This window comes from Dasypus novemcinctus, chromosome 6 (assembly GCF_030445035.2).
Source record: "Dasypus novemcinctus isolate mDasNov1 chromosome 6, mDasNov1.1.hap2, whole genome shotgun sequence".
Taxonomy (NCBI): domain Eukaryota; kingdom Metazoa; phylum Chordata; class Mammalia; order Cingulata; family Dasypodidae; genus Dasypus; species Dasypus novemcinctus.
This window is the reverse complement of record NC_080678.1, coordinates 79902252-79919680: the sequence shown is the minus strand read 5'-3', so window position 1 is coordinate 79919680 and position 17429 is coordinate 79902252. Positions and strand designations below refer to the sequence as shown.

The 17429-nt window shown below is 42.9% G+C and overlaps 1 protein-coding gene across 1 annotated transcript in view; it reads right to left on the bottom strand.

Annotated features, from left to right (window-relative positions):
* Positions 1-17429, bottom strand: part of SGPL1 (sphingosine-1-phosphate lyase 1) — a 62853-nt gene that overhangs the window by 4121 nt on the left and 41303 nt on the right. The window contains exons 6-14 of the mRNA XM_004470567.3: positions 16709-16785; positions 14853-14981; positions 6693-6781; positions 5393-5498; positions 4448-4546; positions 3858-4007; positions 2306-2544; positions 1118-1264; positions 72-192 (exon numbers count right to left, since the gene is read on the bottom strand). Coding sequence (XP_004470624.1) covers positions 72-192; positions 1118-1264; positions 2306-2544; positions 3858-4007; positions 4448-4546; positions 5393-5498; positions 6693-6781; positions 14853-14981; positions 16709-16785 — 1157 coding nt within the window. The remainder of the gene's footprint in view (positions 1-71; positions 193-1117; positions 1265-2305; positions 2545-3857; positions 4008-4447; positions 4547-5392; positions 5499-6692; positions 6782-14852; positions 14982-16708; positions 16786-17429) is intronic.

Genomic DNA, 17429 nt, shown 5'->3' with positions numbered 1-17429 from the left:
TCTGATTCTTTCAACCTCTACCCCCCCAACACTGAAACTTCCAAAGGAAGAAAAAAGTCCAGAGTCCCTACCATTCCTGTGGTCTTTGCCTTAGGGTTCTTCATGATCTGGGTGACAGATTCCCGGGTGTCCTTGAGGAACTGGATGGCTATCCGCTTCTGGGCATGCAGCAGCGTGATGCAGAAATGAAGACTGTGGGAGGAGAAGGAGGTAAACAGAGAGAGGTGAACCTTGGAAAAGGAGAAAAAATTCTGAAATAAAATAGCCCCAAATACAGGAATTCAGTGGTTGCCTCTTCACATCACTTCTGACAAATGCAGCCAACCAAGTTGTCCCTAATCCTGGCAATCAGGGTTCTAAAGTCCTCAGTCCTGGGTGTTGGGTATGGGCCGGCATCGGGGCTGCTCCCCGGGACCAAGACCCAGCACAGAAGAGAAGGAGCAGAGCTGCCCATCGCTATTCCTTCTGTTGTGTGGCACCAGTGGGATACTTAAATCTTCTAGGATGAATCCTCATAGAGACAGGGCCAGTGGCCAGGGTCTGGGAAGACTGCAGAGCAGAGAAGAAACTCTACCCTGGAGGGAGGACGGTGTACAGAGAAGCTGTGAGGTGAGAAAGGACAGTCCAGATGAGACTGGCAATGGCACCAACATGGGACAGGGTAAGTGTACACAGAGGCTGCTAAGCAGTCCTCTTCAGATGGAATGGAATATCTGTGTAAAGATGGCATGGAAGATTAGGTTACGAAAACATATTCAAGAAGACAGTAGCAGGCTCCAAATGATTAGAGACCCTGTGAAGGATTTTGAACTAAATATTGCTCAGATAACAAGTCACTGCACTCGAGAGTATAGAGGCCAGAACCAGAGTGGGAGTGGGGGGAACTCTCATGACCATCACTGGTCTCAGGAGGCTGTCACCTAACTTGACCTTGGCATTCAAAGCATTTAAAGTTAATAGCCTTCTCCAAGTTGCAAGACAGAAATCCTATACATGCCACAGTCACCACTGAAGTGCTAGGCTCTGCAAGTCAAAAATCTTTCCTTCTGTTACCTTGCTATCTAAGTTTGTCAAAAGTCATGGAGCAGACAAACAAAAAGAGTTTTTTCAAGCTTACCTGGGTGGGAACTGCAAATGGTTCAAGTGCCACCCCTTAGCAGTCAACAGGTTAAATAGTCGGTAGATGTCAAATTCACGGGAGCCCAGGGCAATGACTGACAACTGGGGATTCCCCAAAACATAGATGCCTTTGATGTTTTCCAGTCTTAAAACAAAGAAAAGGTGGGGGGTAGAGATTCAGTCACATATATTCCTCTTGGCACTGTCTCTTTAATCATCCGAAGTCTCCCTCATTATACCAATCCCACCTTTTGAGGCTACAGTTTTCTCATCTTGTAAAATAAGGCTAGAGGTTCTTATGGAAATGTGTCAAGAATTACAGGTGGAATATTAAAGCTACTCTAAGACCCAAGCCCCACCCAGAACTAATGCATCAGAATCACTGCCCTACCCCCAAATTAGGATATGCCCCCAGGGCATCTAAGGCAGAAACAGCTCTAGAGTTTTAAAAAGTTGAATGTGTAATCCTTAAAGCAAGAAACAGTACAGTGGTTCTCAATAGATGGCCAGATCAGAACCATATGAGGACCTTTTCAAATGAGCCTACTGGACCCCCTTCCCTTACCATCAAAAGATTCTGAAAACACCTCCAAAATCCAGTGACACAAAGAAAGAGGCAGGTAATGCATGAACAGAAATGCTAGCTAAAGCATACAGCCAGGTCTAGCCTTAGCTTCACCCCAGATTTCTGTACTCTCCCTTTCCATTCCTTCACACACACCCCCAAAGCAATTTTTTCCTTATTCCAGTCGTTTTCCGAATGTGATTCCTGGACCAGCAACACTGTATCATGAATTGCAAATCCCTGAATGCCATCCCAGGTCAAAAGAATCAGAAATTCTAGGAGTGGGGCCCAGCACCCTGTGTTTTAACAAGTCCTCCAGGTGATTATGATGCATGCTCTAGTTTGAAAACCACTGAACATCAGTAGTTGGTTAAGAGCTGCCAGTTTAGACATCTTTACAGACAAGGTGGCCTACAAAGGAAGCCCTGATCTTAGTGGTCTCTGGCTCTGAAGAACTTATTTTCCTGGGCCAGCACCACAGTCCTGGGCTGCTGCCTAAACCCTTTGACTCAGGGGGTGGAAAATGGGCTAGGACTAAGGGTGCTTAGCCAGGCAGATGCCTCAAACCTACCAGCAGAAAAAAGCAAGAGAACAGGCAGAAGCCCAATCTTCCATACATACTCTGATTTGAGGAAACGAGAGGTTTTGATGATCTGTTTGGTAGCGTCAACGTAGCCACTCTCACCGAAGTGCATCAAGGTGGCCCAACAGGCTGCGCTAATGCCACCAGGCCGTGAGCCCGCCATGGTTGGGGAAGCGTAGACGCCACCAGGCCAGTCTGTGGCAACGAAGTACTGGTAGTTCCTGTACTTCTTGTCACTGTATAACACCACTGACGAGCCTTTGGGGGCGTAGCCATACTGTGTGGGGAGAAAGCAGACAGGTGAGAGTGCAGTTCCACCTGGCACACCTTGACCCAGGATTCTTCTCACACAAAGCATTCCTGTTACATTGGTCAGTTCCTCTACAATGTTTCCCACAAACTTTATAGTGGGAGTGTTTGAATAACTTAGACTGTTAAAAGGTGGAAGGGGCTTAAGTGGTGGAGTTCCAAGTCTCTGTTTCAGAGATGGGGAATCTGAGGTCCAGAGAAGAACAGGAGTCTTGCCCAATTGGCTCACTTCCTCTTTCCAACACATGGTTTCCTGATTTAAAATTCTGCAGGGATGGTATGTCAGGACAGAAACAAGGATCATTTCCACTGGGAACCAGGAAAGAATGGAATTCAAGTACCTTGAAGCAACAATGTGGCCGTTTTCCCCACCTTTTTTGCTAAGTATTACATTTCCTTTTCAAGAACATCATGGTGCTCAGAATCTAAAAGCTATTTAATCCAGATTTACAATAAACCATGTGACTGGTTTTCCTTATAGACAATGTGTCCTCTTAATGAACTCCCAGTAAGGCTAACATGGAACTTACGTCACCCCTAAACCATCCAGAGGTGCAGGAAGGACACAGGGCTCAGGAGCATCTGAGTGGTAGGGCAAGAGAGACTGTGCTGGAAACTTTGTTGCTGATTTAGAGTGTGAAGAAGAGGTCTTAGCGCTACCATAGTTTAAATCATGCTCTGAAATTGCAACCAGAACAAGGCACACATTCCTGAGACTGCTAATGCCTCTTCCACATCTGGATATGGTTTCAGAAGAGTTCCCGACAGATCTTGACTTTGTCACAGTTCACTGGGGTGGCAGATATAGACATTTCCAAACATTTCAAGCCTGAAGTTCCCGGGCTTCCTTCCCAAAGGACCCTTCCATGAGCATATTGCTGTCCCCCAGGTTCAGGAGCCCCAGCAGCATGGCAGTCCCAAAGTCAGCCTTCTTAGGAACGCCACTATCCATCCTCATCCCCCTTTCTTCCTCCACCCCAAATAATCTTAAGGCTTCAGGGGACTTTTTCACAAGAGATACCACACTCGCCCGCCCCAGTCAGTCAGTGAATTCAGAAACTCTCAGAGCTAAGATGAGATAAAAGATAATAGGTTCCTTTTCACTATTGCACCTCTACCTCTTGTTGTGATCACTAAATCAACTGCCCTGGTAAAAGTAAAGGGTCAAAAGATGTCATTTGATATTTTGGGAGGAAGCTCTGCTTAGTCAGTTCCTTTTGTCTATATTAAAAATAATCAACTGGCCACTTTGGTGAACACTTGGTCTCTTCCTCAGCTCACCTTATGAGTATCAGCTGAAATGCTGGTCACCCCTTTCACCCGGAAATCAAACGGTTGCTCCAGTGGGTACCCTGCTTTCTCCATAAAAACGATGAGGAAGCCTCCGAGACAAGCATCTACATGAAGAGGTATTTTGTATTTGACAGCCAGCTAGTCCCAAAACAAAAACAAAGGCATAAGAGAATTTCACTTATAGTGCTATAACAAAAGACTCTACAGGACATGGGTGGAAGGTGAGCTATAAATGCCAGGCTCTTTTGTTCTGTGTTTCATATGTTTTAAAAAGCTGGCTACTTTTGAAATGACAATAAAGTTCACCTTGCAAATGTATTTAGACTTCAAAATAATTCATCTGAAATGTGGTATCTATTTTAGCTTCAAACATGCATGACCTTAAACTCACTGTAAAATCAAGTAGGAAATGGGCAGAGCTGCAAGGTATGCCAGAGGGCTGGTGAGAGCGCATCGTCACCACTGTGGTCAGCCCTAAAATCAAAACCGCTTGTTTACCAAGTACCGCAACACTGGATTCTACTTTGGATGCCAAATCTCGACCTGATTGCCAAAAGTAGCGCATGTCTCTCACGTACCTTGGCCACTTCAGGGACAGGATCTATCACACCATGAGGGAATTGTGGGGTAGAACAGACGAGCATGGCGGTGTTCCTGGAGATGGCTCTTCTCATGGCCTAGAGATTTAAAGTGCACAGGAAAATGAGCATCATGTTAGAGTTACTCTCCTCTTCCGCTGCCTCGGGCAACCTGGGCCACCAGCTTAGAGTTCCAGTTCCTCCAGTGCCCCGTCCTTCACCTCTTCAATCTGGGAGAAGACTGCCACCCACGCATGGGGGGCAAACACAAACAAGTCCACTTGGGTCCGCGAGTGGAAAATTAGTCAGAGGGTACAATATAAGAACAGCAAAATTGCTGTAGAAGTGAAAAGAATATCGGCCTGGAAGGTTAAAAGAGCCAAATGTGAGTCCCAGCCCCACAACCTGCGAGTAGTGAAACCTTGAGTACGTTCTTAACTTCATCAAGGCTGTTTCCTCGGCGGTGAAATGCAATACTACTAATAGCTGTGACAACCTCCCTGGATGGTCCAAAGGACCAGGTGTGATCCTGGTAGCACTTAAAAAACTAGGAAGTTTTCTACACAAATACAAGGCATAAAAATAATTACTATTATGACAATGGCACTAATTCAAGCTACTCAAAGCCACAGTGAGAGTCTTGGAGCAGGTTAGTCTGCGCTCATTTTACAAAGAGAAAAAAGGAAAATGATGGTTTTGAGAGCAAAACCCAAGTCTTCAAAGGCCTAGGTTAGGGACTAGATCAGCTCCCTATTAGAACTTGTTAATCTCTGAAAAGACCGCGGTTGCCATCACCCACATGAGGGACTGTTTTTGGTATTCTGGCTGCTACAACTAAAGGCATTTAGAGCCCATCCAAGTGTGACCCTGGAAAAGGCTAGTCAATCTGATGCACCTCCTGCTTCTCACGGCCCGAGAGAGAGCAGGCGCCGTGGAGGAACTCACCCGAACATCCACCTCCATCATTTTGTTCAACGGAACATGAACGATCCTCATGCCGAAATAATGGGCTGCTTTGTCAAATGCAGCATGGGCACTTTGGGGGACCACCCTAGAGGACAGGGAGAAGAACCATGAAATTCAGACCAAAACAGGGTTTAAGAAAGAATATAGTTAGCAGCTAACTGAAATCACCCAGAGTAAACTTCTGTTCTTCTCCCTCTAATTTATTTAGTCTTTATGTTGTCTTACTTTTCTTTATAAGGAGAAACAAAAAGAGGTTGATTTTCCACAGAAACCTGCCAACTACTTAGGAAATCATTTTGACAATTGGAGGAACTTGGAAATACTCCCACATCAAGAGATCCACAGGGTGAGTGATGAAGGGACAAAAACTGGGCTCCGATCAATATAAGGTAAAGCTTCCCACGGCTGGCTCTGCAGAGACGGGCGCCTCCATGGGAAGTGAGCTTCCTGACATCACACACATTCAAGCAGAAAATGTACAGCTTGACAGGGATGTTAGGCAGCAGTCAAGCACCCGATCAGTGCCCCTTCCCTCAATTATTCCACTCTTAATAATTAATCTGTTCCCTGAAAGGAAGAGGAATCTTTATTACTAAGTACCCAAGCACCAAAAGAAGATTTACATATGAAGTTGGCAAGCTGATTTCTTCTCTTAGACTGAAGTGTGAATCTCAAGATGAGACCAAATGCAACGAAACTCCTTAGTCACTGACACTTGTGGCAAAAACATTAACTCAAAAGATGGAGTATAAGCACACTGTATACAGAGAGGGTCTAGAGATAGGGAACAAAATGCAGGCAAACATCAAATTATGCCCATGGGGTGGCCATATGGGTAAATCTCAAAAAGATTTTCTAATTTTTCCTCCCAGAAAACAGCTCTCAGTCTGAAGTTTTCCTTGGGAGCCCCCAAGGCTGGCCTATTATGGCTGACTTTCACTGAGGTAAGACAGGTAAAGGGCTTTCTTCAGGCTATAGTAATTAATACTAAATATCAAGGGATTCCAAGATGTAGTTCTGTAACACTGTCACTTTTGGAAAAAGGATCTTATTCTTGCTGGAGAATATACCACTTATAACCTGGGGAAAGGGATCTTTAGATTCAGTGGCTGGACAATTTCAAATCTTGCTGGATGTGAAAAGATAAGGGCTGAGGGGGCAGAGCAGGGGGAAAGAAGACTGGAATTGCCAGAGGAAAACAGCTGGTCAGGCTCAGCTTCACACAGCAGTACTACAAACAGACACCTCAGGGGTTGGGAGGGGGCACAGAGATACATACATTTCTGGATTTTTGATTCCTTTCTCTAAGGCCAGGTCCCGATATGCTTTGCAGACCATCAGTATGCTTTCTGTCCCCCCAGAGGTCACCTGTAATAAAGAAGAGAAGCCATCTGTGGGAGGAGCCAGGAGCAGATATTAGCAAACACTTTCTGCTCTGGTCTTAAAGATGTTTGATGATGAAACAGACAAGTTCTTGGACAGATACTTCCAGGCCAATGTTCCTATGTATTCCAGGAGGAAAAATTGACTTTGCTGGCTATGTCCAATCTTGATTTAGGGAAAGGGTAAAAAATATTAACTATCAATGAGCTTCTGCTCATTTTTCCAACTCAGCACTGTCTAGACAAATGCACAACTGCCCAGCCCCACTCCCATGTACAGACCATTTACATCTCAGTGTTAGTGCATCTGCATACAGAATATGGCATTTCACTCCATTCAGAATCATCAAGATTGACTTTGATTTAAGCCAATCACTGAAGAACATGAAGCTGTGAAATGACCCCCAATTCATTAGAAGCTCAAAAGGGGGCACTTAGACATTCCAAAGTGAGCTGGTAGTTCTGAAGTTTGAAAGACAGAAAAGCAGGAATCTCTAATTATTAGTTTGTTATCTTACTTATCCGAAATCAAAACAAAAATCCTCATGTTTTTAAATGAGGTAAAATGTTTTCCTGAAGCAGCACCTGTCCCCTGATAACGGCTAATTTCTTTACCAGCATTCAATCAAAATGACTAGGCTATAAACTCCAGAGACTCATCTGGCCATCACAACTTTCCCAGTACCCAGCACAAGAGGAGATGCCTAATCACTCAGTTGTCATCACCTGATGACAGTCTTTTTTTTTCTTTTTTCCATTCAAAAAATATAAGAGGTTCCCATATACCCTCCACCCCCCTCACCCCTCTCCTCCCACATCAACAACCCCTACCACCACCACCACAGCACACTTGTTGCACTTGGCGAACACACCCGAGAGCACCACCACACCACATGGATAACATTCCACATGGTAGTTTACACTCTCCCCCGGTCCACCCAGTGGGTGACAGCAGGATATATAATGTCCAGCATGTGTCCCTGCAACATCATTCAGGACAACTCCAAGTCCTGAAAATGCCCCCACATCACATCTCTTCTTCCCTCTCCCTGCCCCCAGCAACTTTCGTGGCCACTTTCTCCACATCAATGCTACAATATCTTCCATTATTAGTCATAAAAGTTCCATAGTAAAATATCAGTAAGTCCACTCTAATCCATATTTTATTCCTCCATCCTGTGGACCCTGGGATGGTGATATCCACTCCACCTCTATATCGAGCAGGGGCTTAGATTCCACATGGATGATGGATGCAACTCTCCTGCCTGCAGTTGTAGGCACTCTCGGTTTCCTGATATGGTGGTTGACCATTTCACCTCCCTGTTAGCTGGCCTGGGTAAGTCCAATGAACCAGAGGGTAGAAGCTGCAAGTCTGCTGAGGCGCAGGGCCCAGCTGGCATATGGACAGTCCAGAGATTCAAAGTTTCCTGAGTACACACCAACCCTAGTGCCAACCACAGGTTCAGTAAAAGTGACAGAAGAGGCATGTGTGGAAAGGTCACATCTGAGTCCAACTCCATCACACTGAGGAACACAAATTCCAAAATAGGGCCAACTGACAGGGCACTGAATTCCAGAGCCATTAGCCATTACCATAGAACCTGTGGGTCTTCATAGCCCTCAGGAGAACCAGTACCTGGGGTTGCATCTACTTTGGCTGTCTCTGGGGTCCTGCTGAGGCATGCCTAAGTGCAACCCCTCTGATGACCTCCCGACTCTTTTTGAAGACTCTTAGCCATATGAACTCATTTGTCTTTTGCATTTCCCCCTTTTATTCAAGGTCAAAAAGCAGTTTTAACACATGATCCTACAGGTAGGCTGAGATATTCTGCTGGTCTGAGTTGACCCTTTTATTCAAGGTCTTTTTTTCTAGTTACATTACCAGCTGGTGCTTGGTAGTAATCCCTTGGCACCAGGGAGGCTCATCCCCAGGAGTCTTGTCCCATGCTGGGGGGAAGGTAATGCATGTGTGTGCTGAGTCTGGCTTAGAGAGTGGCCACATTTAAGCAACATGGAGGTTCTCAGGAGGTAACTGTTAGGCACCCTGCAGCTCTAGGCCTACTTCATATTTCAGGCACACACAGGCTCATAAGCATAGTCATCGGTATCAAGGGCTCATTGTTGGACCATCCTTCTTTGTTGGTCTTTGCCACTGCTCTTGGGGGATTGTTGCTGTTCCATTGGGGAATGTGATAGAGCTCTCCCAGCTAGGAACTCAGCGCTCCCTCAGTTGTCTTTTGTAATTGTAACTACTATGAGAATACCCAACATATATCCAAACATTTTTATGTACCCTATATACATGCTCTGGAGAACTCTTTCCCAACCATGTACTTCCCATCAATAACACCACAGCAGTGTTCCTCCCCTGCCATAGTTGAACCTCTTTGTGGTCTAATACTTCTTCAAAAATGAATCCTAATATATTGCCAAATTCAATTAATAGGAAAATGAAATATAGTGATGGGTTTAAAGATTAGAAATAGAATACATACTAATTTAGAAAAAACTAAAATAAAGTAAAAATAAATTGGGGTATTAAAAAATGAAAAATATTATAGGATTTAGTTTTGACATTTTGCATTTCATCACTGCAATAGGTGTTACCCTGTATGTACAGTGGCGAGGAAATTTCTTTCATTTCTTCCTCAGTGTTTACATCCTTTCTTTTTTTTCTGATTTTTAATTTTGTCTTTATAAGAGTTTCAGATCACAGTAATTCACATATACAATATAGGGGACTCCCATATATCCAATACCAAACCCTTTTCCCCCTTCCCCAGCAATGATCTTTTTACATGTTCATGTTATATTTGCTGCAGCTGTTGTACAGATATTGAAACATAGCTTTCAAACATGGTTCCATTTTGATTTACATTATGGTTTATATTTTAGACTGTACAATTTCTAAATTTTTAGTTACCTTATGTTTTACATTATGGTTTACATTTTAGCCTACAAACTTTTATACATTTTTGGTGTGATTTAATATATCCTATATCCATCACTGCATGATCCTGCGAACACTTCCACTGACCCCAGTTACCCTGATTCCATCTATTCTATACCTCTCTCCTCCTCCCCTCAGGGCCCACAGTGACAATCAATCCTCATTACTTGAAGGACCAGATTCACAGATAATTGCAACAATGCTGAGGGCTTGACATACTAGACTGCCCTAATCCACTGGGAGCCACCAACTCTCTCAAGACACAGTTCCCTCTGTTTGAGAACATCAGTCCTCCCCAAGGTGTGGGTACACCTTCACACTCACTGTGTGGGTCTCCACCCAGTGATATAACACACTATGACAAATCAGCACTCACACACTCCCTAGAAGCCTGCCCCTGTGCCAGAGGCCCTCCCTTAAGCATCTTCAACAGGTAATCCTTCCTTATTATATTCTCTAAAGAGTTTTCTCAACATTATAGTTTCAACCACATACCTGACAATCTCCCTTGTTCAAATGTTCCCCCAGCCCTCCCCCAGTCTTGGAGCTCAGTGACCCACGACCAGCAGAAGCAGGGCATGCCCCTCCAGTTAGTTACCTTTGATAATATCTGAGAGAATGAAAATTTTCAAAACAAAGTAAAGCAAACAAAAAGCCACAGTACAGACTAGATGGTCATTTTCTTAGCTTTCCCATCTCTGTAGAGTCACAGTTTTAGCAGCTAAGTTTTCATTTTATAGGTGAGCCCTGAGAGAATAAAGCACTTTGCCCTAAGTTATATGTTAGCATCTGTTTTTAAGAAGTGAAAACTGTCTACATTTTGGTATTTTGTGTGGTTTAAATGAGATGGAATGAGAGGGGGTGATTACTGAAGTTTCCCAAAATAATGCCCACATATTGGACAAAAGAACTTTTGGATACACAATCCCAGTATGGTCAGGAGTTATATGGAAGATAAGCTGAGAAAAGTTAGCCATTTTATGTCTCAGAACCTCTTCATGAAACCTCCATCCACAAAGTAATGCATTTAACTGGGGTGCCAGATACTTATCTGTAGGTCTCTGCATTTCTAAACTGGGGAAGATGAAGTGCTTGCAGTCCAGGTCAGCTCTGCAAATCAGCAGCATGTCCTGTGGTGTGGCATCAAACCTCAGAATGTCACATGAGGAGCCGAACCAGTTGTGAAGAAAGTCGGGGAAGGCCTAGCAAGGTCCAGTCTGCAGTGTCAGTCTCTTACTAAGGTCAGGCAATGACCTCAGCAAAAATATTTCCCTAAACCCTAGTCACCCACTTTGCATGTCCTATTTTTAGTCCAATAATTTAATCAAATCTATACCATTATTTTGGACAAACACCTGCATACTTTTGTCTCTTAAAGCACAAACACCTAAATTCTACTTCTAGGTTTTATTTCTGATTGCAAATTTTCTTTTTAAATATGCTGCTACTCTCCCACATCCCTCCATGCCCTAAGAAATATACCCAAAGAAAAACAGAAATTTGTGAAGTAAGAAAATAGAAGCCTCAATAACTACTTGTTAGGTTATTCAACTTCTTTCAACTTTTATTAAAACTCTCATTATAGTAAATGACATGTATTTCAGAAAACAAGAGTAGAACATAACCTACTTGGAAATTTGCCTTTTAGATGCTGTTCAGACCTGATGACCTTTGCAGAAGCCAAGAATATTCTACATGACAACCTAGTGTCTTGTAGTATAGCTGCCTCTCAGCCACTGTCACTAAGGCAAATGAAGTAAAGGAAAGGAAAAAGAGTTTGAAATGGAAGAACAAAGAACAAGAGTTTGAGATCTTAGTTGGGAATAGTCTAAAGACTGCCAGTTATTTGGCTTTGTCTTCTTCTTGCTTTGCATTGCTGAACCTTTCTATCACCAAAAGCTGCTCATCAAGAGGGCAATGGGGAGGGGGTGGGAGTGAGGAGAGGGAAAGTGGGAGAGAGGGGGTATGGATGAGAAGTTGAGAGAGAAAGGGAGGAACTCAAATAATCCTAGAGTTCATTTGTTTCTCTTGTAAAAGTCTATCAGAAGAGACTGTGGGTCTTAGACTTTCTTCTAAATCCCGACATACCCACTAAAAATGATCATAATGGAAGAGAGATGATTTAATTGTAGCAATGTAAAACATACTTAGGTTAAACTTCTAGATTAAGTTGGAAGATTAAAACTATTCCACAGATTTTCTCTCCCTCCAATACCTGAAAGAAGGAGCAAAAAAATAGTCCAAACTTGCAATAACAAAAACAAAACAAGGAAAGAGAAATGAAGGAAAGAAGAGAGGGAGGGAGGAAGGGAGAGAGGGAAGTGTCTGAAGCCAAGCAGAAAGGTACAGCAAAACACAGCTGCCCCTAATCCCTCCTCTAAGCCTGGTGACTATAGGGGTATGTCAGCAAAATCCTGCAAATTCTCATTAATACCCCTCAACTGTTCAGAGATGCAAGCAGAGTGGTTTTCCTTACCTCCTTCCTCTTCTGATCGATGAGCGGTGGAAATGGCTGCTAGTGAGAAGCTGGCACACTGGGGAGAAAGAAGCTGAGGACCAACTCCTTAAACGTGAAGGCTTCAGGGCTCCAGGATGAATGTAAAAAGAATCACAGCCTGAAGGGGTTTGTGGGAATGGGCATTCACCCAGCTGGGCAGAGTGAATTTGGTAGATAATTTTTAACAAAATCTCAGAAAAAAAACAGACCCAGATATTCTAGAAGACACAGAACAAAGCTTCAAAGCTGAACCCTGGCTTTAACCAAACAGTCCCAGATGAGAAGTGGCCCACAGTACATCAGAATAAATAAAATGTCTAGAAAGAGCCACTGAAGGATGGGTAAAATGAAGAAAATGACATAGCCACTATGAAAACATACTAATAGGAAAAAGTTAAGTAGCATGTAAAATGCAAAATAAAAGCCCAACTCAGAAGGAAAAAAACCCAAGGAACAGGAGGAAATCCTATTTCTTGCTATAGGGCAATATTATATGTACAGGAACTCAAGAAAACAGAAGTTGAAAAGAGTGAACAATGAATGATAGAATGAGATGAAAAGTGAAACTGCAGACCTTAAAAAGCAAAGTACCAGTAACACCAATGCAGAACTAATAAATACCCTGGGAAGAGCAAGGAACAGAAGAGATGCTGCCAAGAAGAACAATACTGACTCAGAGGAAAGGTCTGAGATCATTTTAGTGGACCCAGATTAAAGAGAGGGAGAGAGAAGGATCACGCTGCTCCTCACTTGTAGGACTGTGCTCCAGCTGGCCAGCCACAAACAACCCAAAGGCATTGTGAAAACAAAGACTGCAGGTTGGAAATAGCCAAAATCATCCTATAAGGAACAGCTGAGTAACCTAGGGAAAAAAATACGAGGAGGAGAAGATCCAGGGGAAAAGGGGCTTTGAAATACACAAAGGTCTGTTACATGTGAAAAGAAAGGAAGAAAAGAAAACCAATTATAGGACTTCCGCTTCCAGCAATACAGATATATATCCCAAGCAATCCTCCCAACTAATAAAATAACTGAAAAGCTTGATAAAACATGAAAAAAAAGTTTTAATCTGCCACTGAGCTAACATAAAAGGAATATGCTAAACGATAAAATAAAGCAAAATCAAGAATTCTGGAGAAGTGGGTATAAAGCTGGCTTCACACTGAGGCTTGGTGCCAACCCCTGGAGTCCTTGAGCTCCCACTGTGACACACAAGCAGAACAGGGCCCAGGACCTACATTTAGGGCCTGCCCAAGCTAAGGAATCTTACTGGAGATGGCTGAAAAATCTGGAGCTGTATGCATACTCTTAGGAGTAAAATAAAATAACCCCAGTGGCACAGAAGAGGCAAGCTAGAAAAATATTGCTTTTCCCAGTCCTTTTGTTCAGATAAAGACAAGAGTCTTTCAAGAATGTGTAACAAGACAGCTCTTAGGAGTGTGCATTCCGAATTCACACTACCTCTCTGGTACAATATACCAAGCTGAGAATTTGACTTAAATTTGTTCCATTATGGTGGTACTCACCAGCATTCCCCAGCAGCTGGCAAAAGTAATTACAAATCTTCCCTGGAAGAACTTAACTTCAGTCAAGGCCTCAAAGAATTCCCTGAGTTTTGAGTTTCCAGGAAGATGAGCTGCTCACAGTATTTAAAACACACATACACACAAATATAAGGAAATAAGACACCATGAGTGAAACCAGTAGATCCAGACAGGTAAAGCCCATGGATACTGGAATTGTCAGACACAGAATATAAAATAACTATGCAGAATATTTAATAAAGTAGACTATCCAAAATAAAAGTCAAGGAAAGCAACTACAAAGAGCAACCAAGCAGATTTAAATTAAAATTTAAAAAAAAAAAGAAACCACAATTCTCAAAAATGAAAAATTTAGTAAATTAAATATAAAAGCCCAATGGGAGAATTAAAGAGTAGATTAGACACAGGTAAACAAAGAACAGGCAATAGCCTGTCCCCATCATACAGTTCCAGAAACTGTCAACTCATGGCCAGTCTTTTCATCTATTCTACTCCCCACCCTGATCCCTGCCCTTGTTGCCATTGAGAATATCAGTTTTAATACGTATACCTTTATAAGCTATTTATTTTTCTTCTCTGGCTGCTCTTAAATAACAACCAGATGTATGTTAGCCCTTCTCACTCTGTTCTTCAGATCTCAAACCTCTCCTTCATACTTTCTATTTCTTTCTCTCTCTAGATTGCATTCTGGTCAGTTTTTTGGATCTGTCTTGTTCCATACACTTGACTTTGGAACCACATAAATATCTCAGTTATTAAATGAGCCAGGGCTCCTTGGACAAATGACAGATCCCAGGTCTACAGTGAGAAGTTTACAGGATGAACCTGGATTATTTCATCACACCAGAAAGGAAGTTTTCAAGGACTACTTGAGTCATGCAAAGGTATCCAGGAACCAAAATTGATTAATAATAAACAATCACATTGTTTGTACAATAAAATATTTTGTGTGGTTTTTTTTTATTATTTTTTATAAAATATTTTTAATGAACTCTTCTACCTTCAGCTTAAAAAGCGCGTGCGCACAAGAGAGGCTACTATTTGGGTGCTGCTTGCATATACTTACACATCCACAGGAATCTGGTCCTCCATTGAAAAGGGAACAAGCTATCCTCACAATTTCTGCCTCTATTTTACGTAGTCCTGGGAAGATTTCTGGATGCAGTGGATTACTCCATGCAAAATCTCCATAAGCCTACAAAGAAATACAAGCAGATATGAAGTAAAAGTTTACCACAGTGGGAAGTGGATGTGGCTCAAGGGATAGAGCTTCTCTGCCTTTTATACAAGAGGACCCAGGTTTGATCCCTGGGGCCTCCTGGTGAAAAAGAGGAAGAGAGAAAGCTTGCCCATGCAGTGAGCCAGTGCCCACACAAGTACCCGTGTGGTGAGCCAGTGCCTGTGTGAGAGCCTGCGTGGTGAACCATTGCCCGCGCAAGTGAGTCACACAGCAAGATGATGACGCATCAAAAGAGAGACAAGGGGAGAGTCAAGGTAAAGCGCAGCAGAAACCAGGAAGTATGGTGATGCAATTGACAGGGAACCTCTCTCCACATCAGAGGTCTCCAGGATTGAATCACAGTGAATCTTGGAGGAGAGAAAATGAGAAGAGAAGACAACAAAGACAGCAAAAACAGCAGGGTGGGAGGAGGGGAAAGGGGGGAAGTCTATCACAGTATGTATAGGACAAAGAATTATGCAATAAACAGAAGTTTCTAGGTATTAGGCATGACACTAGGAACTGGAAAAAGTGTAAGAGAGGTGTTCCACAGACTAAAGAAGACAAACACACAAATTATTTTAGCGCGTATTAAGGGAAGTAGTATAGGTGTGGTTAAAAGCACACTCTCAACTAACAAACCCAGCTTGAAGCCTTAGCTTTGCCTACAACCTCAGCTATGGCATCTCTGTGACAATCTCTCTGATGCTTAGTATCCTCCTATACCAAAGGTGGTAGTTATGGCACCTACGTTACAGGGTTCTAGTAATGATGAAACAACATAATGCATGCAAAGCACTGTTATTCAAAGCACTTTGTAGAGCATCTAGCACTATTAATACCATATTCATGTACAGTGCCCAGGTGCCTGGCTCTGAGCATGGCATAACCAGTACCCTGAGACATCTGGAGGTGTCTAGCCAGTGGAACCTGAAAAGATTGAATAGTTCACCATCTGGAACAGGTGGAATGAAGGAGGGGGAGGAATACAACATGATAACAGCGTGACCCATTCAGTAAAAACAAAAGGCAGGGGTTAGCATTTCTATGGGAAAGTAACAGGAGTGCCTTAAAAAAAAAAAAACAGGTGGGGATTGGCTCATGAAGAGACTGTATTCTCAGCTACAGTATAAGCTTGGGTAGTAGCCTGTAGATAATGGGAAGCCACTGAAAGGATTTTAAGCATAGAAGTAAGATGAGATCAGTTGAGATATAGCTAAGCAAAACCCATAAAATTCATAAGGTGTGAGCAGTTTCATAGTTCTAAGAATAAAATACAAAGACCTCAGAGATCATTAGGTCCAACCCTAATTTTATGCAGCAAAGTGGATTTCAAAAATAAATTTGATTAGAAATGGAAGAAGCTAAAGGCAATTCTAAAGTCAACAAAGAATTACTCAAATCACAAATGAGACCACGGCTTATCTCAGATCATCTGCCCTTCTACACAGATAGATGTCTATAAAACCTGAGACCATAAATATTCTTGTATTTTTTTTTTACAGATTGAAGATTTGCCTGTTTGGGTGAAGAGAAAAACTTTCTAAACCTCTGTGGTTTTATTTGAACAACAGGCTTTCCTTAAGTAAATTTTTTAATAGCAAAAATAAGGAGAAAAGAAACGAGAAAGTATCCACTGGCCTAGACAACACACACTCTCGGGTAAGCGGCCCCTGCCAGTCCTCCTGGTACTCAGCATTCACCTTCACGAGGAGTTCGGTGAGCTTCTCCTCCCCGCTGTACACGGTCCCCGAGGCTCTTCCCTCTTGCCAGCAGGTATCTGCAGAATAAATGAAGTTCACTGGGTCAGTAAGCAGGAACCTTTGGGAAGACAGGTTGGAATAAAGAAGAAACAGTCAGGAGTAACCCCTCTGGGTACAAAAGGAAAAATGAAGAAGTTTGAGTAGAAACCCAATGGTATTCTCATTTAAAATCAATAAAGAGAAGAATTTCAAAAAGAAGAGCCATCGCAGCAAAATAAAGGTTAAAGATCATCAACTGTCATCCAACAGTGCAAAAATGTTAACGGCATCTAGGTACAATAAAGAGGGTGCAGGCATAAAGCTGTCTCCATCCCTAACTGCCTTCTGACAGCAGAAAAAGGCCCCTTTGTCCATGCTTTTTCTGTTCCTGTATGGGGTAGTGTGACCTTTCTTTGCAATAGCATCCTTCTTCTCTCCCTTCCTATCCAGTTGAAGGGCATGGGGACCCGTTAAGATCAAAGGTGGCAGAAAAGAGGCATGAACAAAAGTACAGAATTTCCATATACGATCGTCAAGTCGGTACCAGGAACCTGACTCCAGGACCAGATAAACCACAGTGAGATACCGACAACCAGCATCCTGACCTCAGGGACCTCTCCTTTCAGGCGGGCCTGGAAACAAACGCTCACCAGAATACACTCCCTGATCCCAGCAGCAAGCG